The 15394-nt window shown below is 35.3% G+C and overlaps 1 protein-coding gene across 3 annotated transcripts in view; it reads left to right on the top strand.

The window, feature by feature from the left end:
• adarb1b (adenosine deaminase RNA specific B1b) overlaps positions 1-14879 on the top strand; it is a 178034-nt gene extending 163155 nt beyond the window's left edge. For all 3 annotated transcript variants that reach the window (XM_058786456.1, XM_058786457.1, XM_058786454.1), the window contains 7 exons: positions 1938-2052; positions 2402-2570; positions 3961-4112; positions 4611-4779; positions 9454-9635; positions 11742-11920; positions 12305-14879. In XM_058786456.1, coding sequence (XP_058642439.1) covers positions 1938-2052; positions 2402-2570; positions 3961-4112; positions 4611-4779; positions 9454-9635; positions 11742-11920; positions 12305-12481 — 1143 coding nt within the window. In that variant the 3' untranslated portion in view covers positions 12482-14879. The remainder of the gene's footprint in view (positions 1-1937; positions 2053-2401; positions 2571-3960; positions 4113-4610; positions 4780-9453; positions 9636-11741; positions 11921-12304) is intronic.
• Positions 14880-15394: the final 515 nt, after the last annotated feature.

The raw sequence follows: 15394 nt of genomic DNA, 5'->3' as shown, positions 1-15394 counted from the left end.
TGTGTGTGTGCATGTACATGTATATGTGTATATATACAGGTATATATGTATGTATGTATGTATGTATGTATGTGTATATATATGTGTGTGTGTAACAATTAATAATTATATTTAATGGCACTTATTAGGCTTTATTCAGCAGAGAAGATCATTTATGTAATTTATTCTTACCTACATAACCTATGTATGTATTTATATATGTATATGTGTGTGCATGTACATACATATGTATGTATGTATGTATATGTATATGTATATATATATACATATATATATGTATGTATGTGTATATATATATGTGTGTGTGTAACAATTAATAATTATATTTAATGGCACTTATTAGCCAATAATATCATCTAATATTTATAAGATAATCATAAAATTTCATTATTTATATATAATTTTTTTTATAAATATTAATTTTATTATATCATTTTATTACCATAATAAATGTGTAATGATTGGACTATAAAAATTATATAAAATTACTTATACTGTTATTAACATAGAATGTATGTTATCTTTCTTGAAATGTTTTTTTTTTCTTGCTGCGTTAGCCTCCTTTTTCCACTTTCTTGGTTTTCTAGGCTGCTCTCCTGTGAAATCTGTCAGTGTCTAGTTGGCGGTGAATTCCTGTCATCTGTCCCCAGGCGCTAATGGGAAATGAAAGCAAATAAAGATGATGGTGGAAACTAGTGTGTTTTATCATGAGAGTAAAACGCAGCCTTCTGTTCGGTGGGAGATTTCACTGTCTCCTGATAATATATTGAGAGTACGCTCCGCTTAAAACTCCCATTAGCCGTCTCCGACCGAGTGACTCCGAAGTATTTGGGAAGTAATGTTAGACTAATGTCTCTAATTCTTGCGCATTCGGCCATTGATTTTTCCCTGGCATAATCATTTTCCAGCATATTAACAGGGAGCTTAAGGAATGTGAAGTGGAGGGCACAGTTAGCGGAAAGGAATCACAGAGGTGCCTGAAAGGTTTCGATGAAATATTGATATTATATTGCAGCAGCAGAAGGTGAATCTGAGGTCTGCGGTAAATTTTGCTTTACAGTCATCCATAGAGGAACAGGTTCTTTGAAATATTCAGTTGAGTTTTATTTGTGTCCATTCCATTAAAAATCAGTACATTGTTGAAACTCAGTATTAAACTTTTACTTTTTCGTCGTGGAATTGCATATTCAAACAGAAAAAAATCTTGATTTTATCCATCGTTAATTGATTGGATTATGAGAAGTGGATATTACATACTCAAGCAAGTTTGTTGAAGGGGATAGGGGATAAAAAAAGAGGATAAAAAATATGCTCGCTTGTTTCTGCCACGGGGTGGAAAAAAGAAAAACTGGATTTGAGAGACTGCTAAATTTATTAACTCGCAACTGAGTTTGTATCTTGTAATTCTGAGTTTATATCTCACAGTTGTTGGTTTTTTTTTTAACTCAGAATTGCAAGTTAATAAATTTTGCACTCACAAATCTTGATTTTTGTTCTCACAATTCAAACGTTTCTTCACAGAATTGCACGTTTAGATCTTATAATTTTATGTTTTTATTCCATGGCATAAATAAAACAAAAAAAAACAGAACTGTGAGATATAAACTCTAAACTACAAGAAAAAAGTCAGAATTCTGATTTTATAACTCATAATTTTGCCTTTTTTTCCACTCAATTTCAAGTTTATGTGACGCAATTTCAGGTAAATTCAGACTTATTTTAATGAAATGCGAGACAAAGGCAGAATTGTGAGATGAAACGTAATGTTTTATCTGTGACAGAAATGACCTGCTATACCCATGAGTTGTGTACTGTTCTGAATATGCCATGCCTGCCTATAGCAGAGTCATGGATGTACTGATCGTGTGTTCATGTGATATTGATGTTAGCATTACAGTCTGTGTGAAGTCTGACATCTGAAAAATGCTCTTTACCAGGTTCTTGCAGATGCCGTTTCTCGTCTGGTAGTGGACAAATTCAGCGAGCTTACTGACAACTTCACGTCTCCACATGCACGACGGAAAGTTCTGGCTGGTGTTGTCATGACAACAGGTAGAGTTCTGTATACGATTTTTCCATTTAAAAATTAAAGAATGTTTTAAAAATAAAAACATCCTCCTGCCCAATGGCTCTGAGACAGTGAATCAGTCGAAAAGACTCATTAGTAATGCATTTGAATCAGCCTAATGAATCACTCACTGACTGAACTGATGTGACTTATTTTATGTACTTTAAATGAAGAATGCTTTTACTATTAAAATAACTAAAAGAATCACTAATGAAATCAAAACCTGAATCTTTGTTTCTTATGAGTGTAGATATTCTAGACTTCAGTAAAGCAGTTTTCATGTTTTGTGATTTTTATTTTTTTTTGGTATGTTTCCTCTTGCTTTTAACTCAGGCACCGATGTCAAGGACGCTCAGGTCATCTGCGTCTCCACGGGAACCAAGTGTATAAACGGCGAGTATATGAGCGACCGTGGCCTGGCGCTCAACGACTGTCACGCTGAAATCATCGCTCGCCGCTCTCTGATCAGGTATCTCTACATGCAGCTGGAGCACTTCTTAAGGTGAGACGCTGTGTTTACTGTCCTGCATGTCTGTGTATGTCTCATATGTCACCACAGCATGATGAATGTTTAGCCAAGCAGGAAGGGAAATTAAACTCATAAACTTTTTTAAATTTAATATTTTGTGTTATTGTGTACTGTTTTAAATAGAGATGCACATTTAATAGAAGAATCACGATATGGCCTTTTTCAATTTATTAAACCACCAATTGCTGTAAATGAATTTAATTTGAATGGAAATATATTTAAAATAATCATCTAGAAAAGGTAATAATAAACAACAAAATACGATAAAATATATATACACACACACAAACAAAATATATATGCACACACTCAACATTTAGACATGATATAGCCTTTTGCAGTTTATATATATATATATATATATATATATATATATATATATATATATATATGTATGCCATGGTCTGTCTGAATACTCGATTCTGATTGGCTGGCAGGTGTTGATTAAATTCGTTGAACTGTATTAATGCGCTTCCTATAAACATTGGTTACCATAGTAACATACAGTTACAGTTTAATAGTAATTAACCGAAAATAACCGTCATTTTTATCGTTCTGGTCAAATATTGCAGCACAAATATTGTTAACATCTTTAATATGTGAATGCTGGGAAATGACCATGGCATAACGGATAATCAGTTAGTTGTGCATTAAACGATTTGAATGCACCGCGGAGGCAACCGCTGCCCACCGGTGGTTCTATGCCTCCACGCCGTGCATTCAAATCGCTTAATGCACAGCTAGCCGCTGATTATCCTTACATATATTAGTGCTGTCAAACTAAAATAAAAGTTTTTGTTTACATAATGTGTGTACTGTGTATATTTATTATGTATATATAAATACACACATACAGTATATGTTTTGAAAATATTTACATGTATATATTTATATTCATATATTTATATTATATATAAATATATTTAATATAAAAACATAAATATTTTTCTTAAATATATACATGCATGTGTGTGAATTTTTACATACATAATAAAAATATGTGATTAATTATGGATGTGATTAATCACATCCAAAATATATATTTATATATATACATATAAATATTCACAATACACACATTTATTATGTAAACACAAACTTTTAAACACAATATAGTGTTATTATTATTTTTTTGTTGTTGTTGTTGTTTCATATAACATTTTTATATGCAATTCAGGTGGACTAGGTTTCAAAAGTCAGTGTATGAGATATTTAATAAATATAGAGCACACCTTTAAATATTTGTCTTGTTGAAGTTCAAATTGCAGTCACAATGTGTCAAAACAATTATGGTCATACAGTTTTGTATCTGTACATGACTAGAACTGGGAAGAATTTTTCTGCTGTTTGTCTCTAAATTTAGTAACAATAAAGAGGAGCACCAAAAGTCCATATTCACGCAGTGTGACAAGCGTGGCTTCCGGCTGAAAGACAACGTCCAGTTTCATCTTTACATCAGCACATCGCCCTGCGGAGACGCCCGGATCTTCTCTCCTCACGAGGCGGGTGTAGAGGGTGAGACGGAGTCTTCAATAAACTAAACTGTTCAGTTCTTTACACAGGATCTAGCAGGGGGTGGATGAGGCTGGTATTTTACTCAAACGCTTGTTTGAAATTAATGATCAAAACTGAATAGTTGTTTTCAATTAAGATCAAGGATGGGTCCTCTTATGATCAGGTCGCATTTCATTATAATTTCACTCGAGTGTCTGACTGCATTTTCAAAAACAAATTTCATCAGTGTTTTTAATTAGCTAGCTTCGTCGACTCCCCTTGTGGCCTGATTAATTCCGCTCTTGAGTGTTGTATTTAAATCATTTTGCTCGGCTTTATATGTCATACAATTATTAAGCAGTTGAAGCAACAACAAAAAAACACAATTACTGTTCATGTTAGTGTTATTGCTTGATTAAATCAATTATTGGTTTGTTGAAGTAGATTAAACATTTTAGAAATATTGCCTGTAAGAGCCAGCCATTCTTTTTAAATGTCTAATTCATCTGTTCTCTTCAGACCAGGGAGACAGACACCCAAACAGGAAGGCAAGGGGCCAGTTGAGGACCAAGATTGAGTCTGGAGAGGGAACCATCCCGGTGCGCTCTAGTAACACCATACAGACGTGGGACGGAGTCCTGCAGGGCGAGCGGCTGCTTACAATGTCATGCAGTGACAAAATCGCAAGGTAGATTAGTAGCACACATATGCACACGTACATATCTAGAGACATCCTAACGAATAAAATACTGATAAAGCATAAATGTGAACAGATATATAAATGTGAACCTTGAATGCAGTGGAAGTGCATAAATATAAATGTATCTGATTGCTCTGTGTAAGCAACAACTCTAAAAGGATCATTGCTGCAGGGCTCAGCTTTAAGGATGTTTTATACCTAATGTCAAATTGTTTTTTTAAGAAAAACTGTTTATGAGGTTCATTGCTGTTAGTAGCTGTTACATTACAGCTAATTGTCCAAAAAATATTACAGTTATACTGCATTAGTTTGTTGTAAATTCTTACAATAAAATTCTTACAATTTAAAAAATAAATATCGAAAATTATTAATTTGTATTTTGGGTTTGTATGCATTTCCAATGAAAAATTGTATATTTATATAATTTAATTTTTTTTAAAAACAGCAATTAAGCATTAATTTAAAAATATACATAATATATTTCATCTTAGTCTGCAATTTTTTTCTTTTGTGTCCTGAACTGATTTCCATAAGCATGTTATTTAATGACATTATTTGCCAATACGCATATAAAAAATAACAAAATGTGTTATTTTTTAAAATCAAATTTAGATTTAAAAATGCTACTTGTTGCTATTTAAAGAAATAAAATATATTCCAGTTCTCTTAGCCGAGCTTGTCACACTGCCTTCTGGGGTTGTAATGCTACATTTACAGTTTTCCCATAATGAGCATAAAGTTCTTCCTACCTTTACTTCTAAAAATGCTGTCTAGTTAGGCAGCTTCCTTACTTTTGGAGAGGAGCTATTGTCAGCCCTCTTCATTAGAATAGCAGACAGCTCAGCAAAAGCTTTAGTCCAGAACTTTCTGGTTAATCTCTCTGCACTAGGTAGACACTGTGCCTGTCACCGCTGGGAAGAGAACAAGGGCCTTGTGAATTTAATTGCCCATTGGCTCTTACCAGGCTTCACAATTGGCAGGGAAAGAAGTGCATGGTTCAACATTACTATAACCCTAGTTAAATAAAGAAGAGCGTATTAAGAGTGTAGGAGGGAGCGTTCATTTCTCCTGTGGGGTCAGTGTGGCGCTGTGTCTTCCTCTGCCGCCCGGCAGCTGTGAGCGGACAGATAAGGATGTGTCAGAGACAGCTGTGACCGGAGAGCACAGGTCCTGTCAATGCTAATGAGAGAAAAGAGAGAACCTCCTCTGTACACACACTTCTTTCAGTGTCGCTCAATACTTACATATATATCATCCTCATCCCACTGTCTCTATTTACTATCTATTTATTTTTTGTTAAATTGTGTTTATTTATTTATTTGTTCGGGCTCCCCTGTTGAAAATACAGAACTACTTTTTCTCGTTTTGTTATTAATCCATAATCCATCATTTTTCTTTGTAATTCTAAAGGAGATGGATGAGAGGATGGGGATTGTGATTGTCGAGATTAGTCTCCATGCATGACAAAAGACTGCAATAAAAGAATATATACATATAACTCTTCTGAGTCTTCAGCAGTCATACAGTAGCTTTGTTTGAGGAACAGATTGAAATTTGGGTTATTATTCCCTGAAAATCATGTTTCAGTGTCAATATATTAGGGTTAACCTCCTTAATACCAGGGAGATTGAAACTTAGACTTAAACTAAAAATAAAACCAATTTCATTCATTTCAACTACTAAAAAATGACATAAAAAAAAAATGCACAGCAAATTTGCTAAAACTTTAGCTAAATAAAAACTGATTCAAAATATTAATAAAAACGATTAATAAAAAAACCCAATATCTCAATATTAAACTAAGATAACACTGCTTAAATGGATAGTTCTCCCAAAAATTCAAATCATACATCATTTACTCACCCTCAAATTGTGAGTAAATGTATGAGTTTCTTTCTTCTGCTATTTTGAGTAATGTTGGTTAAAAAAAACAGTCCATATGATGAAAAAAAAAATACTAAAATTAAAATTTTGGGGTGAACTGTCCCTTTAATACATATATACTGTATGTATTAGCGTCTATAATAAGATGCATCAGTTGATGCATTGAAATAGACAGTGAGCGTGTCTGTTTTCAGTTTCAGATTCAGTTTATTGCTCTGGTTTTCCTAGGAAAGCGGTGTTTAGTCAGGGCTGGGCTGGTTGATGTGTTGCTCAGGGACACTCACACACAGCAGAAGTGATGTTCACAGCTCACTCTCAAGGAAAAGCAGCCCATCTGCTGAGATGAATGAGCGTGTGTGTTGATAGAACTCTGTCTCATCCGTCAGGACCTGTACCTGCTCTGCTAGTAACATGACCAGATGTAGGTCTCAAACCAGGACACAGCGGGTGGAGCGTGTTCCTGTGAATTTTTCATGGGAGGTGCTGAGCCACTCATGTCTGAAATAATGATAAGAATAAAAGTAGCTCCAATACATGTTGTTTATTTCAGAGAAACAGTGAAATCTGTCTGGATTTAAACCATCTTTGTGGTCACTGCTCTCCTGTTTTATTATTTTGCATAAAAAAAAAACACACACAAATAATATATTTAATAGTGTTGTTTAATAATATATTTTATATAATATTTTTTATTATTTATTTCTGTGATGGCTTTTCAGCAGCCATTATTTCAATCTTCAGTGTCACATGATTCTTCAGAAAATATCTAGAAAAATCTTTTGTCACTTTTGATTAATTTAATGCATCTTTGCTGAATAGTATGCTTCATTAGTCTGAATTATTAACTGTTCCTCTGGGTTTTTAACTTCTGATCTGTAATGTGTGGCTCTTTATTTCCCTCTTACTGCTAGGATCAAGTGTTCTTGTACAAGGCTAGTCTCAGAGGACCACCCGAAGTCCAGTCACTGGCCGCATAATGCACTCAAAAACTCACAAGCACTTCATTTCCTATTTGATTTGCTGGCTTCTGCAAAACACAAATTAATGCAATGAATGCTTTTAGGGATGAAATAATCACTGGATTTGTTGGGTTACTGTCAATAAAACTGTACAAAGCTGTCTAGTTTAGCAAGTAGACTTGATAAACGCCAGCAGAAACTCTGAATAAGCTGCAGAGTGTTCTGGCTACAGGAGGGAAGTGCTTAGCTAACATAGTGGCCTTATTAACGGTAGCAAAAGTTGGACTGTGTCTCTTTGGCATCTGAGGCTGTTGATTGGTCAGAACGACTCCAATCACTTGAGTCTGGGTTGTTCTCAGCTGCATACAGCAGGTGTTGTTATGGGGAGCAGATCTGGGCTTGATTAGGCCTTTTGATTGTGTTCTGCTGAGGAGGGAGACCCAGTGGGTGAGTCTGGGACCTGTGAAGACGTAAATGAGGTGCTTTGGAAGAACTGCACTAATTGAACAGTTCTTCCACTGTTGCTTTTTTATATATCATTTCAAAATCATTCACATCTGGGCTTTTGGCCAGATTGATTTTTTGCTTTTGAGTTTTGGATTCTTGTAGCTCCTGATTGTCTTATGTCCCATCCACCTGAACATGTTCAATTTTACAGTCTTTTAGATGGAATGAGATTAGGAGTCCCAAAGGTGTTTCATTATGTTAAACTGCTGGAAATACTTGAGGCTAGTAACAAACAAACAAAAAAAACAAAAAAAATAGATGTGCTCTTGTAAAGACGAGTCAATGCAATAACGGTGTAGTCAGGTGGGCAAGTCTGTTTTGATGGGGTTTGCGTAGAAAGTGTAAAATAATTGTATTTATATTCAAAATAATTAAAATCAATTATATAATGAAATAAAATTGGGTGGCAAAAATTGAGTCTGTTATGAATGCAGGGGGGAAAAACAATGCAAAATGTCAATGATAAAACTGTAATATGGTGTAATATTATATTTTACCTATATGTATTAATAATTGTATTTAATTATGATAAAGCTCCTCTGTTGTGTTTGCGTGCAGAAGGGGGAGAAACAATGCAAAATGCCCCCAAAAAAGTTATAAAATAATTATATATAAATTTAGTAAATGTATTAATTACAATAAAAATGGGTCAATAAAAAAATTAAATGTAATAATAATTTAATGAATTATAATTATTACTAAAAAATGGGCAACTGGTCTGTTCTGGTGGCATTACGTTCAGCAGGGGGAAATCAGTGCAAAATGAAATTATAAAATAATTATAATAAAATGTAAGCATAATTAGGTTAATTATAATAGAAATGGGATGCAGGTCTGTTTTGATTGGGGCTGCGTATAGCAGTGGGGGAAACAATACAAAATGCCAGTAATACAATTATAAAATAATTATATTATAATTAAATTGAATAATAATAACATGTATTATAATTATTATATAAAAAATGGGCCTCGGGTCTATTTTGATGTGTTCTGTACAGCAGAGGGAAATGCTTGCATATAAAAATTTCTAAAATATGCATTTATATAATGATTGAATTCAATACTAAGAAAATCAATTATAATTAAATATAATACAAATAATACCCATGCAAAATAAATAGGCTCATCAACTTGGCTTCTCATATCTTTTATTGTTGCCTGTCCAATCTAACTCCATTTTCCATCTTCCATTTTCATTCTGACTTTATTTGCATATTGTTAGGTTTATGCAGTTCATAGTAATATTAATGAATGATAATGCTTTTTTAACAGTCTGTGTTAGGTTGCAGACTAATCAGGTTTGTTCCTACAGATGGAACGTGGTGGGCATCCAGGGCTCTCTGATGAGCTACTTTACTGAGCCCATCTACTTCTCCAGCATCATCCTGGGCAGCCTGTATCACGCTGATCATCTCTCCCGAGCCATGTACCAGCGGATCGCTGACATCGAAGACCTGCCCCAGCAATTCTCCCTCAACCGCCCCCTGCTCAGCGGTAAGACAACATCACACCGGTTCGCATTTCCACTCCCAAATCATTGAAAATGGCACCCATGTCAAATTGTATTACCATTTACTAGACAGACAGTTTCCCCCACTCGCCTTCAATTTCCTCGTGGTTTGATGAATTACTGGAATTTAGATAGGCCTGCTCTCCACCGCTGGCCTGTTTCAGTAATTCATACCGTGCCTCAAATCCCAGATTCCCCTGCTGATTTCTCTCACTCTCTCACATGCTTTTTCTTTTTTATAAAGAGAAAGCTGGAAAATAATCCCACACAGCCTATAGTGGGGTTGGGAAATGCTTGTCGAAATTTAAAGTGGTTAAACAACAGTCAAGCTGCTTTTTTGGTCAAGTAATCTTTATTATATAGCTCTTTATACAAAACATATTGTACAGTACATTATAATAAACAGCAAAGTAACCAAATCAGTGATGCAAACATCATTAAATATGAGACAAAGACAAATACTGTAATTATTCAGTTAAACTCCATTCAGTGTTGATTCGTTTCGTTCAGTAACGGTCAATGTTGCAAAATTCATCAATTATGCGGTCAATATTACTGAGTAATAAGTGGATTTTAAAGTTGTTCGAAAAACGTCTAGTAGTTTGCCTAACAAAATCCCCAAAAAAAAGTATATTTTAAATAGCATATATTACAAAACAGAAAAAAGTGTTTGAGCTCTAGATGAATCAGATTTTCCCACTCTAAATTTAGAAGAACGAAAATAACTTTTTTCTGTCCATTAAATGTGCAAACAGTAGCTTCTCACTGGAAAAACTGCACTATTAGAGCTTCTTGACAGCAGAATTTGAATTAAGTCTCATATTTGATGGTTTGCATTATTGATTGTTTTTTTTTCCTGTTCATCATTGTAAAGCTGCTTTGAAATAATCTGTATTGTATATAAATGTAGCAATATATATAAAGGTGACCTGAGTGTTTTTTCAAAAAGCTGAACTATTGTTATGCTACTGAAAAGTGTTGTTTAAGTTATTAGCGTGACTACTTTTATGTAGGTTTAAGTGGACACCGGTTCCTGATTAAAGACTTACTTGAGTTTCAAAATGTCTTTAGGGAGACCTCGGCTGCTTTTGGAGAAGTATATACGATGAATTGAGAACATATCCTTTCTTACTTTGTGCCTAAAGAGAAACACCCAACACTGCTTTTGCACTGGGTTACATCAGATTCCCAGCAGAACTAGCTTTTAATGGCTCACTGCTGAAAATCTTCATTTGATGATGTGTCGTGGGAGGTTGAGGCATAGCGTACTCGACCCGAGCTCAAAGAACGACCCTTCTGCATTTGTCAGCTCTTTTTGTTCTTGTCATCTTGGTCTGCAGGTAAAGAGGTAATGCATAGTGCAGTGAGCCATTTATGCTTCTTGATATATTACATAATAGTATATTATTTAATAGATTCATTTAAACTTATTAAGAATGTAAATATGAATGAATAAAAGATTAAAATAATGGCATGCAGCCTTCAAGTGTTTTTCAGATCATTTCCATTGCTTTAGGTTTTTCCAAGTAATTATTTAGTCAATGTAAATTCAGTGGTTTATTTCCGGATTAGTTTGTTCTGTTACATTTCTCTGTGCTCTTTTTGAGTTCATGTGCAAGACTTTAAAAAGCAGCAGAAATCATCAGACTTTCTGTTGAGGGTCTTATTGGAGACACGTTTACACTCATAAGTATGATTGTTTAAATTTATCTATTCAAAATAGTTACCTGACATACAAGTGGAAAGCCACTCCAGCAATCTCTGTAGATTTAAAAAATAAAAATGTAATGAATGCCTGAAAAGGTCATGGACATTCTTTGGTGACAAAGTGTGGGAATCCTAAAGCTTTACACATCTACTGAATAAACAACCTTGAGCGCATTGTTTTATCTGTGTTCTTTCATTAAAAACAGAAGCCTTGAAACAAAATTCTTCTTATTTGTTCAAGAAATATCTTTATATCAAGTCATCTGCATAAAAAAGGCCATGCTGGATGTTTTATTCATGCAGAAAAGAAACGTACCAAGGCCGTTACTGGGTGTGATTTTTTTTTTTTTTTTACTATGATTGGTGTGTTTGTGTGTTTGCAGGAATCAGTAACGCTGAGGCCCGGCAGCCAGGAAAGGCTCCTAACTTCAGTGTGAACTGGACGGTGGGAGATCAGGCTCTAGAAGTCATTAACGCCACCACAGGCAAGGATGACATGGGCAGACCCTCACGTCTCTGTAAGCACGCCCTATACAGCCGCTGGGTGCGACTACACTCTAAGGTACCGCTATCACACATTCACTTTCAACCTTACTGCAAGACTTGGCTTAAGTAAAGTAAAGATGATGTTAAAATTTATGTTTATGTGTGTGTGTGTGTACACACTGTATATTGTGTTGTCCAGAAAATTAAGTCGTTGACAAAAAAACACAAAAATGTTGCATGTATTGTTAATATCAAGAATTGGATCTCAAAATAAAGTGTGACCATATAAAATTATAAATATATCTTGTATTGTATTATAGTTATCGTATATTATACTTATAACCTTTAAAATGTGAAGCATGCAGTATTGTTAACTATTATAGTTTACATATTGCTTAATTTGTATTGTATTATATTACAAAACAGTGCAAAAACAAATATATATATTTTTTATCTGCAGCTTTCGTCAACTCTGCGAATCAAAGTGCCCAAGCCCAGCTCGTACCACGAAGCCAAACAAGCAGCGGAGGAGTACCATACGGCCAAGCAAACGCTCATCAAGGCCTTTCACAAAGCGGGTCTGGGCGCCTGGGTGAAAAAACCCATAGAACAGGACCAGTTCTCGCTGAACTCTTGAAGAGGGAACATAAAAAGACCAGGACATGACAACAACCAGCTGTTAATACTTCACTTGATGTGTGGGGATGTGTGTGTGTGTGTGTGTGTGATGCTGTTTGTTCTCAGACAAACCAAGAGCCCTTTAGTGTCTGTCATTTTGCTCTCTGTGTGTGAATCATGACTCTGCCTTTTTAATTTGTAATGTAGAATCAGATTTTCATCTAACGTATGTTTGTTTTGAAGTTAGTGGCATTAGCCTTCAGCAGATAACAGGACGTAATGTCATTTGTAACTGGAAAAAAAAAATGTTTTTTTTTGTTTGTTTGTTTTTTGTGAGAGGGGGTTCTGAAAAAAACTCGATGCCGTAAACGTGCGCGTTACGTGGCTTCAGGTCGACCACACAGCTGTGCGCACGGGTCTGAAGGTTTCCTGGTCCAGCCTACCCAAATGCTGGCTCACCTTTTTGAGCATGGTTCTCCTTGATATGCAAAACATAAGCATATTTATATTTTTTATTCCGTTCCCTCCGGATTTTAGAAGGGGAAGAAATTCTATCACATAGATCATAACTATACAGCATGGTCCCTTTAGATAGACAAACTTATTTTGTCAGGACTTTAGTGTAGAATTAGCGTACGCCGTGTTTCTAGTAAAATAGATTTCAGATTTTAATTTGACCTCGGAGGGAAACATGAATTTTTGCATATGGTTCCTACGTAAGCTGTATTCCCAAACGGTGATTTGAATTGGAAAATGGAGTAGTCTTATGGATGCAACCAAAGTGCATTGATGTTATTAAACGATGTGTCGTGGCTGTTGAAATTTCTCAGAGGTCTTAAATGCATGTGCGAATTACATAAGGCTGAAAGAAGGCCCTTTATTCTGGGTTCAATACTTTACTGGCCTATAATGGACCATTTTAGTAGCCCTACTTTTTAGGTGTCTATATTGTATTGACTTGAAGCTGCATGGAGTCCTTTGGATCACTCAAAACAAACAGCAGATTTCCCAGTGAACATGATCTGCTAGTGTGATCGAGTTACACCTGTTAAAGGAATAGTTCATCCAAATATGAAAATTCACCCTCATGTCGTTCCAAGACTTCCAAATCGTCTGAAGCTTCGCATAAGGAAAAGACCAAACCCGAAATCATGATCCATTTGAAACGACATGTAGGTGAGTCTATTTCTGGATGAGCTCTTCCTTCAACATTCATGCAGGTTTGAGAGCAGGGCATTGTGAGAGTTTTTCAAGATGGCAGAATGGTCTGTAAAATGCACGTTTATTATTGACAAAAGCCATCTCTGCATGCGGAAGCGAGGGTTTGCAGAGGCGACTCTGACTTTCACTTTATCCTTGCAACTTGTTTGAGGATTTTTTTTATTTCCTGCATAGACCTGAATGCCTACATTCCTCCTCAGAGACGCTTCTGCAAGACTGAATTCAGCTGTGTCCTTGAGGATGAGGTTTCCCCTCTGCAGACTTGTGCTGTAGGAAGGTCTGAGCCAGAAGCTTAGGCACTCTTTGATTTATGACTTATCCAGTGCAGCATGTTTGACTGGTAAGGTTATTGAGAGCTGAGAAGCAGAAGTATTTCTATTCCAATCATTCATTTTTAAACTTGGGCTTTGGTGGTTTTCAGATTCCAGGAGTGTTGCTGTATAATATAAACTCCTGGTGGGATTTATAACATTTCAGTCATAATTTTACACTTAAAAATGAAAAATACAAGGCTGCATTAGTATTTAAAGGAGTAGTTGACCCAGAAATGATAATTCTGTGATTTACTCACGCTCAAACCTGTATGCTGCAAGTCGAGCTCAAAAACGACAAAACATCACCGTAAAACCAGCATAATATTTACTCTATATGACTTGAGCATTACATGTTAGATCTTGGGAGGCTTTTGCGTGAGAAATTGACTGAAATGTAAGGAATTATTCACTAGAATTACAGTGTTGAATATGCAGTACAGTTTTGTTCAAAGGTTTGGATCAAAAAAATGGAACAATTGTGAAATATTACAATTTAAAATAACTGATATATTAAAATGTAATATATTCCTGTGATGTCAAAGCTGAATTTTCAGCATCATTACTCCAGTCTTCAGTGTCACACGATCCTTTGGAAATCCTTCTAATATGCTGATTTGGTGCTAATAAAACATTTCTTAGAATTATCATTGTTGAAAATAGTTCAACATTTATTTGAAATAGAAATCTTTTTTAACAATGTAAATGTCTTTAATGTCACTTTTGAGCAATTTAATGCATACTTGATGAATGAATGTATTCATTTATTTTTAAAAATTTGTACTGACCCCAAACTTTTGAACGCTATTGTAATGTATGTAAAATAACATCTGAGAGCTGCAGCAGAAGGAAAGGTTTACGATCAATAAAGTCTTGTACATCGAATATCGACTACTTTAAATGTTATTTAGTGGGTTTATGGTCCTTTTCTGGGCCTTTTCTGCACCATGGTGACCAATGAACAGCTGCATTAAGATTGTTGAAAAGCATAGGCGCCAATAGCCTCGTGGGCAGTGCGTCCCGAGTTCGAATCCCACTTCACTTCCTATCATAATAAATCTTACAAAAAAAGATTACAGCATACAGATTTGGAATATTGATTTTAGAAAGGTCAACTATTTCTTTAAATCTTCAAGTGGTTCAAAGTCATGATGTTGGCAGAGCCTGAGTCTTCCATGAAATCAGACCTGCTTCATCCTCACCACGGTCATTCCATTTTCCCCTCGATGGCATCAGGTTTCTCCAGCGGGATTGTTGTTGATTTGAAACCTTTTAAAAAAACCAGCAGTATGCGTGTTTGTCTGTCCATCCGTTCGTTCGAGTGTGTTCGTTTGTGCACCTGCTGCTGAGCCCAGTTGGCATTCTGCAGAGACATCATGGCAACAAGACTGAGAGATTGC

This window comes from Onychostoma macrolepis, chromosome 09 (genome assembly GCF_012432095.1).
Source record: "Onychostoma macrolepis isolate SWU-2019 chromosome 09, ASM1243209v1, whole genome shotgun sequence".
Classification (NCBI taxonomy): domain Eukaryota; kingdom Metazoa; phylum Chordata; class Actinopteri; order Cypriniformes; family Cyprinidae; genus Onychostoma; species Onychostoma macrolepis.
Note: the sequence above shows the minus strand (reverse complement) of the source record. Positions and strands in the feature narration are given on the sequence as shown.